This window comes from Electrophorus electricus, chromosome 2 (assembly GCF_013358815.1).
Source record: "Electrophorus electricus isolate fEleEle1 chromosome 2, fEleEle1.pri, whole genome shotgun sequence".
In the NCBI taxonomy this organism is placed as follows: Eukaryota; Metazoa; Chordata; class Actinopteri; order Gymnotiformes; family Gymnotidae; genus Electrophorus; species Electrophorus electricus.
Genome location: NC_049536.1, coordinates 13821257 through 13836256, shown reverse-complemented (window position 1 = coordinate 13836256; position 15000 = coordinate 13821257). Strand labels below are relative to the sequence as shown.

Below are 15000 nucleotides of genomic sequence, written 5' to 3'. Positions count from 1 at the left end.
GAGAGCTGAACAAGGTCTCGTTTTTGACTTCCTCAACACGTCAGGATGAGAGCGCTTCTTCTGGCGTGACATCGTATTCTGCCCCGCCTGTTCAGGGGAGGGAAAATGTGCACGAGACTCAACGTTGGCAATGTAGATTTCTTCGTTTGTTGTAAATGACGGTCAGGCTCTGATACTGAAGTTTGAGCGCCATGCTCTGTGGCAAGTAGAAGCGGTGTGAAATGATTTTCCATTATCATTATGACTGCCAACTTAAGGTTAGCAGCCGGCGACTGTGCAGATGACCGAAACAAAGATAGCGAGACGCAATTAACGTGGCTCTGAAGGCCACACACTTACACCCAGATGACGGATTTGACCGAGTGAAATGACGTTCAAAGCTCCGAACAGCTGACCTGTCACTGGCGGGACAATGCAAGGAAGATGAGATTTATGACTGATGGTCAGCTTCAACAGTGATCGGCCTGCCATATGTGTAATTCTAAAATTTCTGATATGCAAAAACAAGCGCCTGGAGCTCCTACTTGATTTGCGCGTGTCATGATTCGGTGTCAGCCAACGTTCCAACGCAATAGGCTTGCCATCTCGTGGACGAACTGCACCCGGGCTCGATGACATATGTGCCGACAGCACAACTACTGAAGCACTGCAGCAGAGGTGGGCTTGTCAGAAGCGCTTTCCACTTATTAAATGCATATGATGTTCTTTCCATGAGCGCTGGCGCTGTGGGCCAGTCACATCACTGTAGTTTGGGATGAACTAGGACAGATGCTACGTCATGCTCAGAGACCACCGTAGGGCTTGAACAGCATGAGGCAGTGGCACGAGATGCACATTCCCTGTCTTTGCAGGGTCGGGTTTAACGCCGGGCAGGAGACCACCGCTCTTATTCTCTCCATGACCCGATGGGGGCGCTGTTCATGTTCGCACAGGGTATGGTGCCAGATGAGGTAATCGACGACCAGCTCACGGGAAAACCCGGTAAAGGGCTCCGGCTTTGGAATCCCACGGGGCATCCGAAGGACGGCACGTCGTCCCACGGGAGACGTGAATGCATGTTTTGATGATATAACAATACTGACAGTTCTGGCATCAGGCGTGTCAGAGATGTTCTCATAGGCTGATGAGGTCTGAGGAGGGCGTTGTTAAGTGCATAGGGCGTGGATGGGGTCAGACCATAGCTATATCACATCCATTTTTGCTGCAGCTACCATATCTGAGACCCATTCAATGGCCTCCTGCATAAGGGGACACAGCGACACACATAAGGGGACACACAGTGTTGTCATGTGCTCCAATCATTGATGACTTCGTCCTTTATTGCAGTTATCACTTGTCTTTGAGCCCAAATGTTTGGATGTACTGACTTATCCAAACATGTGGTAAGCAACAGGAAAGCTGCCTAGAGTGTTGCAGTTAAAAACCTCCTAGTACACAGAGAGTTCTGGAGCTTCATACTGTAATGGTTGAGCACCAGTTTCAAGAAGGACATTGCCAAGTTTGAAGCAAACTGTGTGTCAAAAGTCTTAATGACTTGATCTCCAAAAGTCACAAGGTTAACTATTCTGTAATAGTCAATCTGAACATCGGGGTCAATACGAGGTGCAAGAATGAGTGGTAGCACGTTGCACTTTGCCCCATTACTTTACATAATGGCTGCTCGGAGTAGCAGTCGAGTTTGGGAAGACCCCCACCCCTCCTTTTTTTCTCGATGTCCACACTTTCACAGTAGAGCAAGTCAATGGATTGTGGAGATTTCGCTGTTTCCACCTCATTAATTCTCTGTCTGCAGGCCCTCTGCACGAAGACAGAGTCAGCGCTCACCCAGTCTGTTTGGTCCACCTCCAGCATCTGGACAAGTGATTCCTTTTACGGACAAATGATTCTTTTTACCACAGAAGTTGCAGGACATTTATATCAAGGGGCTAATGCCCAGAGCAATTACAACATTATGAGAAGAGGAGGGAGAATTCAGTGCTTTATTACTTGTGCAATGTGTTAAGGCTAATAGATGGTTCCGATGTGAGATGTTGTTCTCAGACCAAAGAACCACAGAGTGTTTTATCATGTACTCCATATGCCGGCCAATCTCTGATGAGCTCATCGGTTAGAGTTCACACAGCTCCCTGCCAGCACTTTCGGACCTGACGGTTTCACTTGGTTTCTGGATAGCTATGTTAAATGTGTGCCTAAATGTGTGTCCAAAAATGATGACATTTTGACTGGCAAACATCGCATAATGTCCTGCTTTTAATAACCCAGGGTCCTCTGTCTTCATTTTCAGCAAAAGTCAAAGAAGGAATTTATTCAGGGCCTCTGAACTTGTGAGGGTTAGCAGCCTCAAACCTTTTTTTCAAGCTGGCTGATAAGCTTCAACTGCAGTACGCAACCCACTCGGGCTTAAACCACGGCACTTGTCAGCAATGTTTTCATCAAAATCAAGTGGTTAAATGTGTGTGCAGTCCAAGTGCCGTGACCCCCGAGCTTCTGTCGCCAAGCAGACGTGTGCAAAAAAGAAGACTGCAAATGGCTTAGCGGTGAACTGTACTGCATTCTAATCTGATGCACAACCAAATTACTGATACCACATTAACCGCATTCCAAATCCCACCTTTTCAAAATCTGATTTGTAAATTATGATGGAAATCTGTAGTAATGTTTGCAAGTGCTGTGACAATGCTTAATTTTCACACAGAGATATCGTATAACCTTAGGTCATGTGACCATTGCTCTGGATTCAAAAGTTGGATAAACCTCTATTTAAAATACAACTACTGTCTCTCAAGACATTTTTTATGTAATGTCTGCAGTTTTGAATTTGCCTTGTATACTCATTTTTCTTTTCAGATTCTTGCAGAATACAGCAACTAACTTTAAACCCCCCCATGTGTATTTTTAAAAAAATAGGTTTCCGTTCTTACTGAAACTATTGTCCATGGTAATCAACTTAAAAACAACAACAACAGTCCTTTATGTGGTACAAAGGACTCATAAGGCTGGAGTAGAATTTTAGAATCCTTCTGGGCTACATGACCATTTCTAAATGACTTTTATTCAAATAAGTACAAGTCCTTTCCTTGTGTGGAAGTGATGTGTGATGAGTAATGTAGCCTGGCAAAACAGCCATCTGTCCACTCACACGATGGATTGTTGGGCGTGTTTCGGTCGATGTACTCATTGAACTCGATAAGGAACTCCGTGTTGTTACTCCGCGGTTTCAGATCCTTGCAGTATTCTCTGCGATACAAAAAACAGGAGAGAGAGGTTATGTCGCACAGCACTGCTGACACAGGCATCTCCAAGATCCGCCTTAATGAGAGTATCTCATGAGCTTGCTCTGAGATTTACATACGTCATGAAGGCTGATGGAATCTCATAGATCTGTGTGTGTGTGTGTGTAGATCAACTTTACTGACCTGGGAGCTATGAAGGTGTATCCGTACTCCTCAAACATATCCACTTGTAGGCTTTCAGAGACTGGGGAGGAGAATAAATAAATCAGGCCCATGATCAAGACATTCTAAAACGCTGGCTGCGTCTGACGTAGCCCGCTACATACTACTGGTGTAGTATTGGGCCCCAAACCAGTATGCCGTATGCAGTATGCAGTAGGCTATTTCGACCGCGGTCACCGACCGTGGGGCTAGTGTTTTGCCGCTGCTGGAAATGCTAAATGTGTGCATTTGAAGTGCCGTGCTGAGACGCGCGTACCCCAGCACGTCCTGGTAGACGGACAGGCTGACGCAGTGCAGTCTTTTAGACGGCGCCGGTGCGAGATTAAGCTCTAGTACCGTTTGGATCGCAGCACGTTACACGTCTGTAATGTGTGAATGTGAGAAGAACAAGGGCAGAGAAGGAAAAACAAATACTTGCCAGCTTCTGGAGGGTCAGATCCCACGGAAAGAGGAGACAGGGGCAGGAGCAATCGACAAGGGGTGGGAGGAAGGGGGTAAAACCAAAGTCACCAATACTTTATTCACAGAGCAAGCCTGGAATAAAACGATTGCATTCTGAGCAAAAGGTGTTCGCACAGCACATACAGGGGAAGAAAACAAGGAGAACCTTAAATGTGGAATACTAGTCCCTCAGAGCTATAGTTACAGTAATGTGGAATACTAGTCTCTCAGAGCTATAGTCACAGTAATGTGGAATACTAGTCCCTCAGAGCTATAGTCACAGTAATGTGGAATACTAGTCCCACAGAGCTATAGTCACAGTAATGTGGAATACTAGTCCCTCAGAGCTATAGTCACAGTAATGTGGAATACTAGTCCCTCAGAGCTATAGTCACAGTAATGTGGAATACTAGTCCCACAGAGCTATAGTCACAGTAATGTGGAATACTAGTCCCTCAGAGCTATAGTCACAGTAATGTGGAATACTAGTCCCACAGAGCTATAGTCACAGTAATGTGGAATACTAGTCCCTCAGAGCTATAGTTACAGTAATGTGGAATACTAGTCCCACAGAGCTATAGTTACAGTAATGTGGAATACTAGTCCCACAGAGCTATAGTTACAGTAATGTGGAATACTAGTCCCTCAGAGCTATAGTTACAGTAATGTGGAATACTAGTCCCTCAGAGCTATAGTCACAGTAATGTGGAATACTAGTCCCACAGAGCTATAGTTACAGTAATGTGGAATACTAGTCCCTCAGAGCTATAGTCACAGTAATGTGGAATACTAGTCCCACAGAGCTATAGTTACAGTAATGTGGAATACTAGTCCCTCAGAGCTATAGTCACAGTAATGTGGAATACTAGTCCCTCAGAGCTATAGTTACAGTAATGTGGAATACTAGTCCCTCAGAGCTATAGTCACAGTAATGTGGAATACTAGTCCCTCAGAGCTATAGTTACAGTAATGTGGAATACTAGTCCCTCAGAGCTATAGTCACAGTAATGTGGAATACTAGTCCCACAGAGCTATAGTTACAGTAATGTGGAATACTAGTCCCTCAGAGCTATAGTCACAGTAATGTGGAATACTAGTCTCTCAGAGCTATAGTCACAGTAATGTGGAATACTAGTCCCTCAGAGCTATAGTTACAGTAATGTGGAATACTAGTCCCACAGAGCTATAGTTACAGTAATGTGGAATACTAGTCCCTCAGAGCTATAGTTACAGTAATGTGGAATACTAGTCCCACAGAGCTATAGTCACAGTAATGTGGAATACTAGTCCCTCAGAGCTATAGTCACAGTAATGTGGAATACTAGTCCCACAGAGCTATAGTTACAGTAATGTGGAATACTAGTCCCTCAGAGCTATAGTCACAGTAATGTGGAATACTAGTCCCTCAGAGCTATAGTTACAGTAATGTGGAATACTAGTCCCTCAGAGCTATAGTCACAGTAATGTGGAATACTAGTCCCTCAGAGCTATAGTCACAGTAATGTGGAATACTAGTCCCTCAGAGCTATAGTCGCAGTAATGTGGAATACTAGTCCCTCAGAGCTATAGTCACAGTAATGTGGAATACTAGTCCCTCAGAGCTATAGTTACAGTAATGTGGAATACTAGTCCCTCAGAGCTATAGTTACAGTAATGTGGAATACTAGTCTCTCAGAGCTATAGTCACAGTAATGTGGAATACTAGTCCCACAGAGCTATAGTTACAGTAATGTGGAATACTAGTCCCTCAGAGCTATAGTCACAGTAATGTGGAATACTAGTCCCTCAGAGCTATAGTTACAGTAATGTGGAATACTAGTCCCTCAGAGCTATAGTCACAGTAATGTGGAATACTAGTCCCTCAGAGCTATAGTTACAGTAATGTGGAATACTAGTCCCTCAGAGCTATAGTCACAGTAATGTGGAATACTAGTCCCACAGAGCTATAGTTACAGTAATGTGGAATACTAGTCCCTCAGAGCTATAGTTACAGTAATGTGGAATACTAGTCCCACAGAGCTATAGTCACAGTAATGTGGAATACTAGTCCCTCAGAGCTATAGTCACAGTAATGTGGAATACTAGTCCCACAGAGCTATAGTCACAGTAATGTGGAATACTAGTCCCTCAGAGCTATAGTTACAGTAATGTGGAATACTAGTCCCTCAGAGCTATAGTCACAGTAATGTGGAATACTAGTCCCACAGAGCTATAGTTACAGTAATGTGGAATACTAGTCCCTCAGAGCTATAGTCACAGTAATGTGGAATACTAGTCCCACAGAGCTATAGTTACAGTAATGTGGAATACTAGTCCCTCAGAGCTATAGTCACAGTAATGTGGAATACTAGTCCCACAGAGCTATAGTTACAGTAATGTGGAATACTAGTCCCTCAGAGCTATAGTCACAGTAATGTGGAATACTAGTCCCTCAGAGCTATAGTTACAGTAATGTGGAATACTAGTCTCTCAGAGCTATAGTCACAGTAATGTGGAATACTAGTCCCACAGAGCTATAGTTACAGTAATGTGGAATACTAGTCCCTCAGAGCTATAGTCACAGTAATGTGGAATACTAGTCCCACAGAGCTATAGTTACAGTAATGTGGAATACTAGTCCCTCAGAGCTATAGTCACAGTAATGTGGAATACTAGTCCCACAGAGCTATAGTTACAGTAATGTGGAATACTAGTCCCTCAGAGCTATAGTCACAGTAATGTGGAATACTAGTCCCTCAGAGCTATAGTTACAGTAATGTGGAATACTAGTCCCTCAGAGCTATAGTCACAGTAATGTGGAATACTAGAACCCCAGTGGTTGAATTAAAGTCCACACTGAGCAAGAGCAAAATATTAACTGTTGTAAGAAAGAGTTTTCTTTCAAATAACATTTTAGAAGAACTGAAAATATTTTTACAATACTTTCAAATAACATTTTGAGTGGCTTGAAACAGGTGATTAATGTTACCGTGAGACTTCTCTAGAGCTGAAGAGGTGTGTTCACAGGTTGAGAGACACATGCTGTGTATGGTACCAGATTTACATTTAGTGTGAGTTAACCAGTAAGGTGCTATGATAGAGGAGCATCAGGTGCTCTGTTAAAGTACACACACATTCACACACACACACTCATTCAAACCATGCAAACATTGCCAGAATGGCACTTGCTGAGCACGCCCATGCACGCATATATAGTTAACAGAAGCAGTGACAGGGAAATCAAACACACTCATACCTGGTGTCAATACTGAGGTATACCACAACTAGTGCAGCCAAAACTCAGTTAGTAAGGTGGCACTGGACAGATGGTACAGCATGCACATGCTGTGTGTGTGTGTGTGTGTGTGTGTGTGTGTGTGTGTGTGTGTGTGTGTGTGTGTGTGTGTGTGTGTGTGTGTGTGTGTGTGCATGTATTCATGTACTGGGTGATTATATGTGAATCTGACATCTGTATCAGAGTTCATGTTGGACAGCAAGGTACAAATGTTCGAGAGAGACAGAGAGAGCGAGAGAGCGCGAGAGAGAGCGAGAGAGAGAATGCAGAAAGGAAGGAGGAAAATACTTGCCAGACTGATTGGAGGGCTTCCAGGCTATGGACAGACAGGGAGGTACGGGGGAGGGGGAGGAGGGGAACAAACGAAGCGAGAAGGCCGAGGTGGGGTGCAAAAATAGGAAAGAACATAAGGGTTTAACCAATATTTTATTCAACCCCAGAAGCTTTGAATAAGAATATTGTATTGAAAATGAAAGGTTAAAGGGGACAGCTCTCTTACAGGAGGCCATTAAGTCTGCAGGCATTTGAGATTAATTTCTTATATCCCAAAGCCACATGAGAGAAGGAAGTGGGTAGGAGCAGAGGTGTATCTAAGAGCAAAGAGACCTTGAGGGTTTTATTGAATATCAATCTCATATGATGAACGCCTGAGGATGTAGACCACAACTGAGGAGCCACCTCGTTCCTCCACGATCTCCACGGGTTAAGAGCAGAGATTTCAAAGGGATGCGTTCTACGGTTGTGGGCCGGGGGCAGTGGGAAGTGACAAGAATGTGCTGCAGAATATCACTTCATTTGCATGGAAAGAAGCAAAAGGTCCAGAAGATATCATTTTTGGTGTACAGCAGCCACTTACATTTGGCCTGAGTAATGGTGTCTCCTATCCTAGCCTTGATGTAGTGAAGGCTATACTCCGGGAGCACTATCGCAAGGCTAGAGAGAGAGGGGGGGAGAGTGAGTGAGAGAGAGAGAGGGAGAGAGAGGGAGAGAGAGAGGAACAGGGGGAGGGAGATCAGATCAGTAGAGGAAGACAGAGCTGTGAGCAAAACAAACAAGCACACACGGTGGATGCATTCACACATTTAGAAACGGCTCCCTACTAGCTGTTCGTGGCAGAATTTTCAAATCTTTCTACGTAATTTATCTTTAGTGAAAATTCCTATTGCCGCCAAATAGCACCCTCTAGTGGCTACCTCCTAATTTCACATACTCTGGTCACTCATACTGTACACACACACACACACACACACACACACACACACACACACACACACACACACACACAGACTCTGCCCCATTACCTATAATCAGTGGCATGGACTGGAGCCCAGGTGTATGTTCTCAGGCCTCTGTCTATATAACGCTGCAAAACAAAAGAACATAAGCTATAACTTTCCTACATCCAGTTCGGACATGCCCAAACCAGTCAGCCTCTCCAGTGATGGGCGTGCCACTGCTGTGTCTTTTGAGACACTAGCCACACCGCGCTACGACACACTATTCGCTTGAATTTACCAGTATGTCATGACCGTTAGCACATTAATACACCTTAATAACAGGTATGCTAGGATTCACTGGTGGCCCTCTGAATCGTGAATGAGGTTTCACCCAGTCTACTCAGAAGCCAGTCTAAGCAGTGTTGGGTAAGTTTACCTCATCTTGGGACTTCACCAGTGTGGGGAGTGTCTCGTTCCCTTTCTCTCCATCTATCATGTTCTTTCTGATCTACGCAGTGAAAGAAGAGAAGCGTGTCACTGGTCAGAAATAGGCAGGAGTTCATACTGTGGTTTCTGAAGGCTGAATCTTGGTGCCAGACTCTTTGTTGCCAAGCAGCAAAAGCGTCATAACTGTCAAGCGGCTATTTTTAAGGTTACCTGCTTGCTGAATATGACCTAGAGAACATTCACTTTTATGGCATTTAGCTGACGCTTTTATCAAAGGTGACTTACAGTCATAGCTGAATACAACCTGAGCAATTGATAGTTAAGGACCTTGCTCAGGGGACCAACTTGGTGGTGGTGGGACTTGAACCAGCAAACTTCAAATTACAAGTCAACCACTAGAGAACATATTGAAATGATAAAACACTTAATTTAGATACCTCAAATAGACTCCAAGCATTGGGTTTTTTTTGTTGCCCATTATAGACCCACCTCCCCATTATAGACCCATCTTCCCATTATAGGCCCACCTCCCCATTATAGACCCACCTCTCCATTATAGACCCACCTCCCCATTATAGACCCACCTCCCCATTATAGACCCATCTTCCCATTATAGGCCCACCTCCCCATTATAGACCCACCTCTCCATTATAGACCCACCTCCCCATTATAGGCCCACCTCCCCATTATAGACCCATCTCCCATTATAGACCCACCTCCCCATTATAGACCCATCTCCCCATTATAGGCCCATCTCCCCATTATAGACCCATCTCCCCATTATAGGCCCATCTCCCGATTATAGATCCACCTCCCCAGTATAGACCCATCTCCCATTATAGGCCCACCTCCCCATTATAGACCGACCACTCCATTATAGGCTCACCTCCCCATTATAGACCCACCTCCCCATTACAGACTGACCACTCCATTATAGGCCCATCTCCCCATTATAGGCCCACCTCCCCATTATAGACCCATCTCCCATTATAGACCAACCTCCCCATTATAGACCCATCTCCTCATTATAGGCTCATCTCCCCATTACAGACCCATCTCTCCATTATAGACCCACCTCCCCATTATAGACCCATCTCCCATTATAGGCCCACCTCCCCATTATAGACCAACCACTCCATTATAGGCCCACCTCCCCATTACAGACCCACCTCCCCATTATAGACCGACCACTCCATTATAGGCCCATCTCGCCATTATAGGCCCACCTCCCCATTATAGACCCATCTCCTCATTATAGGCTCATCTCCCCATTACAGACCCATCTCTCCATTATAGACCCACCTCCCCATTATAGACCCATCTCCCATTTATAGGCCCACCTCCACATTATAGACCCATCTCCCATTTATAGGCCCACCTCCACATTATAGACCCACCTCCCCATTATAGACCAACCTCTCCATTATAGGCCCATCTCCCCATTATAGGCCCACCTCCCCATTATAGGCCCACCTCCCCATTAGTTGGTTTACACCAAAACAAGCCTATGATGTATGCTCACTTTGTGTTAAACTTTATTTCATTTCAGTGAGCATAATAAACAAGATTAATAAGCATTACTACAGATTTACATCTTAATTTAAGAAGGGAAGTGAAATGCATATTCCCATTAAAATATTTACAAAAGAATGCAAAAAAGTGCACAGTTTAATACCTTAATCCAGTAAAATCTCCTCTTTAACCCTTAATCCAGTAAAATCCCCTCTTTAATCCTTAATCCAGTAAAATCCCCTCTTTAAACACATTAGAAGATGAAAGCCCACAAATTGAACTATCCTGGGCTCTGGTGCCATATTCAGATCACACATTCTTTTATTTTTCTAATCTATGAGCCAGCTACTAAACCACATTCTGTCATTTGAAAATATTTTGAAAACTGTGGAAAATATTTTGACACTGTAATTCTTTAAGTGCACATTTGTTGTAAGTGTGGATATCTACAGGAGCCATGAATGAAAGTTTACCTGCACTTTGATCTCATTCTCCAGCTCTGCGTCCAAAAAGTCCAGTGTTACCGGCTCCTGGAACTTGGGGTTCTGTTGGATGGTTCACAGAAAATGGTAGAGGTCCCACATGGTAAGTCTGCATGGCATGCACCTCGACACCATTTTAACACAATTCACTTTGGTTGATCCACTTTGGATCATTCAAGTTGGTTGGTTCACTCTGGTTTCCTGGCACAGGTCTGATAAACAATTCTTTCCAAGAGCTGTCCTGTAATGCTACATGGTTTACCTGCTGCTCCAATTATTGTAAATATTTGCCTGCTTAGGACAGCGTGTTGAGGATAAGCGGTGCAGCAAAAATAATCTGACCTTCTGGCGAAATATATAAACTGACTGAACTAAAGTGTGAGCTACGCGAGCAGTCAGTGCCGAAACGGCGTCGCATGGTCTGGTCATTCAGCATAACTGGAAGCCATAATGGTTTGGATCATAGTCACGTGGAAATGATCTGTTTGGTTTAGGAGAACTTTCCAAAGAAGGCCGATCTCAGAAGATCAGCCTATAAAAACTCCACTCACATTAGGCTAAGTACTGAGTGAAAGGGCAGAAAATAAATAATGAGAGAGAGAGAGAGAGAGAGAGAGAGAGAGAGAGAGAGTGTGTTCAGCAATACCTTTGGCTGAAGATTTGGATGAAGCAGGACATATCCATTGGGGTCGATGGCAAAATAATATCCATTCGGACCAAGCTTTCAAAGCAAGAGGGAGCAGGGAAAAGATGTGATAGAATATAATATAAAGCAAGAAAAGGCAAACTGCCATATGGCAGTACATAAAACAGCTATAGGGAAGTGCATAATACAGCTATGCACAAATGTAGGCCAGGTGAGAGACTACAAGAGAACAAAGCAGCCATAACACACACATGGCCTGGCGGTTCTTACTGTAGGAACTGCCAGATCTGAGCAGCATGTCACAGACACCTAGCACTACACTGGCTGTAATCCAATTAATTTTGGACATCGATTCCACCATTTTTTTTGTTTGTTTGTTTCCTTTAGAAGTGCCCTGTGCATTTGCACTGTATAAAGTACTTAGCATAATATCCTCACGTTATAAGTGCAAACATCAAATTATTCAACTGAATATGTGGGATCCAGTTTAGTACATTCAAACGCCTCGTTCCCCTTCCTGACGGTGTGGAACGTCAAGTAACTGTCAGCGTTTCTCCGGTCTTACAGTGAAGTGTGGAGTCAGCCTCTTAATGTCATCTAGCGACACATCGATGGCCATCACCCCCAGTATCAGTTGGTTCTCTCCACTGTCCTGTTTCAGAGGGAGAGGTAGTTGTCAAACAGCATTAGGTCACTATTCTGAGCTCGCGACTTACAAATACGCTGTGCTAGTTTATAGTTTAATTTACAGCTTCAAAGTGCTGTGCTGAGCTCCAGAGGTGCTAACAGGGAGCCACGCAGTGTGGTGTGCTGCACCTTGAGCTTGGCTTTGCCGGCCTTGTTCCTGTTTGTGTTAATGTATGTGTTGTTGAAGACCGGCATGGTTCCTGTGATGACCAGGCCCAGCTCCTGTGGAACAGCCGCATCAAGACTCGCTTAATTGCGTGCAGAGATGCACTCGATCATGGATAATCCCACAAAAATCTATTCAGATGAAAGGACAGGCAAAGACGTAGCGAGGAAGAGCGTTACCAGGGCGTCCAGGTAGACGTTGGTCCACTGCACCTTCTTGGCCTTTTGTTGTTCTTTCACCATGGGTCTCCCCAGCACATCCAGATACTCCTGCAAGAAGGGCAGGCAAAACACGATTCTTTTATACATACAAATTATATTAAATATAAGTTGTTTTTACTACATATTTACATTTACAGCATTTAGCTGACACTTTTATCCAAAGCAACTTACAATTATGACTGAACACAGTTTGTGCAATTGAGGGTTAAGGGCCTTGCACAGGGGCCCACAGTGGTAACTTGGGTTAGGGTTAGTAACAGGGCAGTGGTGGGGCTTGAACTGGCTACCTTCCAATTACAAGTTGAGTACCTGAGTACCTGAACTACCACTGCAATTATGCAAAAGGTTTTAAAGGTTTTAAAGAGGTTTTTTTTTTTTTTTTTAATACTAATGATGTTAATGATAATTAAAGTTATGATAATGATAATTAGTTAGTAAAGTTTGGTCTGATAGTCTTGCTGCCAGTCTAGCGATTTGCACAGTACCGGCAAACGCGACTCAGCTGCATCTGTTTTGAGGGTGAAGCTCCCCCCCCGCTTCAGTAGTAAGGCAACACAAGTTCAAGCAATGTTCATGCAATGCAGCACAAGCACACTGCACAAGCACACTGCAGGGAAACCTCCCATCCACAAGCAGCCCGCTGGGTGAGCAAAGTAGCTGGTCGTCACAGCTGAAGCAGAACAGGAAGAACAAGTCCAATCTCCTAGATGAGGTGTGTTCTGATTGGCCCGAGCCCAGCTGGTAAAATGTTACCTGAGTGTTAATCCTGATGGCTCCAATGGAGGGAATCTCATAGTAATACCCTTGAGAAAAATGATATTAAGTATATTTTAAGATCCAGGTTCCTAGATTGTATGAACATTAGCATACATTCATGAATGACTACAATATGACTATACCCTTATTTGTGCAAGCCATCCATCTGATAGGTTCCTTATCGTAATTGTGCTGGCCCACAGAGAATGTGAAAATGCGAATCTGAAAGGTTTAAATGTGACTGGGCGTTAAGAGTTATTCCCACCGAGGTCTTCTTAAAGCTGCATGCATGCACGTGTGTGGAGTACTCACACACCTTCCCATCATGGTTGTATTTTTCAAAGATCTCAGATGCTTTTTCCTCTCCTCCATCTGTGAAGAGCATGATGATCTTGTTGCAGTTTGCCCTCAACACATTCGACTGCAACACACACACACGCGCACACACGCACGCACGCACACACAAGCACACACACAAAATAAAAAATCCAAAAAGTAAATAAATATTTTATACACAACCCTGAACTTATTCCTACCACTAAGGTCCCTAACTAAGGTGTATAATAAAATAAGTTTGATGTAAAATTCTTATAGCCAGCAGATGGTGCTATCGACTCTATCATATATGTGATTGGTGCAGGCCATGATTGGTAGAGACTTCAGGGTCAACTGTAGTGCACTCTGACTCTGTAGGCATATCATGAACGATTCTGAACTATGTGATGCCAAAATGGAACTTAAGCGGTACAGTTGATCATATTAAGCTCGTTTGATGTGAGCGTGTGTGGCGGCGCACGGACCACAGACAACTGCTGGAAGGCCAGCTCAAAGCCTCCCTTGTAGTTGGTGATGCCGTTGGCTGTGATGCTCTGCACAGCTTTCTTGAGTATCTTCTTGTTGCGTACATTTGCTTGGACGAGGTTCTGGAAGCAGGCCGCCGGTTTGGCATCACTGCTGAACTGAGTAAACGGAATAACAGCGCTAATCAAAGCAGTTCTTATTGCCACAATAATAAAAATAGATGGTCATAATGCATGGACCAAATTATAGAAATGTGGCTCAGTATATCATTATATCAATAAGATTAGATTTGATTAAATTAGACCACCTTTGGTTTTCAGAGTAGCTTTTCTGTAGTAGTTTCCCAGTGTTTGATGGTGTTAAATTCGCAGGGAACCTAACCAGTCATCTCTTTCTATTAACATTCCGCTTCTGGGTTTTGGTCTATCTGTTTCTTTATTGTATTTATCTAAATGTAGTTTCTTATTACAAAACATTTTGTATCATAGAAACTTGTAGCGTTTTAATATTTTACGCGCCATTTTCTGAGCTTTTGGAACATTTTAGCAGCTTCAAAATATAGCGCACATCTCATGTGCCGTCTCTGATATAAGTCTGCTTTTTTACGTCTTTGATTTTTCAGTGAAATCCTGGGCATGTACACACACACACACACACACACACACACACACACACACACACACATTCATGACTGTGTGCATACACAAACATGTATGAAGGTGATCTTTAGAAGTGTTTTTGAGAACCAGTGATAATAGGGACATGTCCATGATGTCTAATCTAACCAGTTATTCTAATTTGATTAAGAGTTATCTGGACAGATGTAAAAACCTTTTTCTTACCCAGGCCAATCTCCCTCACAGTGAAGCATCTAGGGTAATTTGAGCTTGGTAAC

At 43.7% G+C, this 15000-nt stretch overlaps 1 protein-coding gene across 1 annotated transcript in view; it reads right to left on the bottom strand.

Annotated features, from left to right (window-relative positions):
* Positions 1-15000, bottom strand: part of cacna2d1a (calcium channel, voltage-dependent, alpha 2/delta subunit 1a) — an 81643-nt gene that overhangs the window by 16412 nt on the left and 50231 nt on the right. The window contains exons 11-26 of the mRNA XM_035534179.1: positions 14105-14263; positions 13621-13725; positions 13448-13526; positions 13302-13351; positions 12507-12596; positions 12291-12383; positions 12040-12126; positions 11475-11549; positions 10820-10891; positions 8824-8895; positions 8472-8533; positions 8027-8103; positions 7463-7486; positions 3874-3879; positions 3417-3477; positions 3140-3237 (exon numbers count right to left, since the gene is read on the bottom strand). Coding sequence (XP_035390072.1) covers positions 3140-3237; positions 3417-3477; positions 3874-3879; positions 7463-7486; positions 8027-8103; positions 8472-8533; positions 8824-8895; positions 10820-10891; positions 11475-11549; positions 12040-12126; positions 12291-12383; positions 12507-12596; positions 13302-13351; positions 13448-13526; positions 13621-13725; positions 14105-14263 — 1210 coding nt within the window. The remainder of the gene's footprint in view (positions 1-3139; positions 3238-3416; positions 3478-3873; positions 3880-7462; positions 7487-8026; positions 8104-8471; positions 8534-8823; positions 8896-10819; positions 10892-11474; positions 11550-12039; positions 12127-12290; positions 12384-12506; positions 12597-13301; positions 13352-13447; positions 13527-13620; positions 13726-14104; positions 14264-15000) is intronic.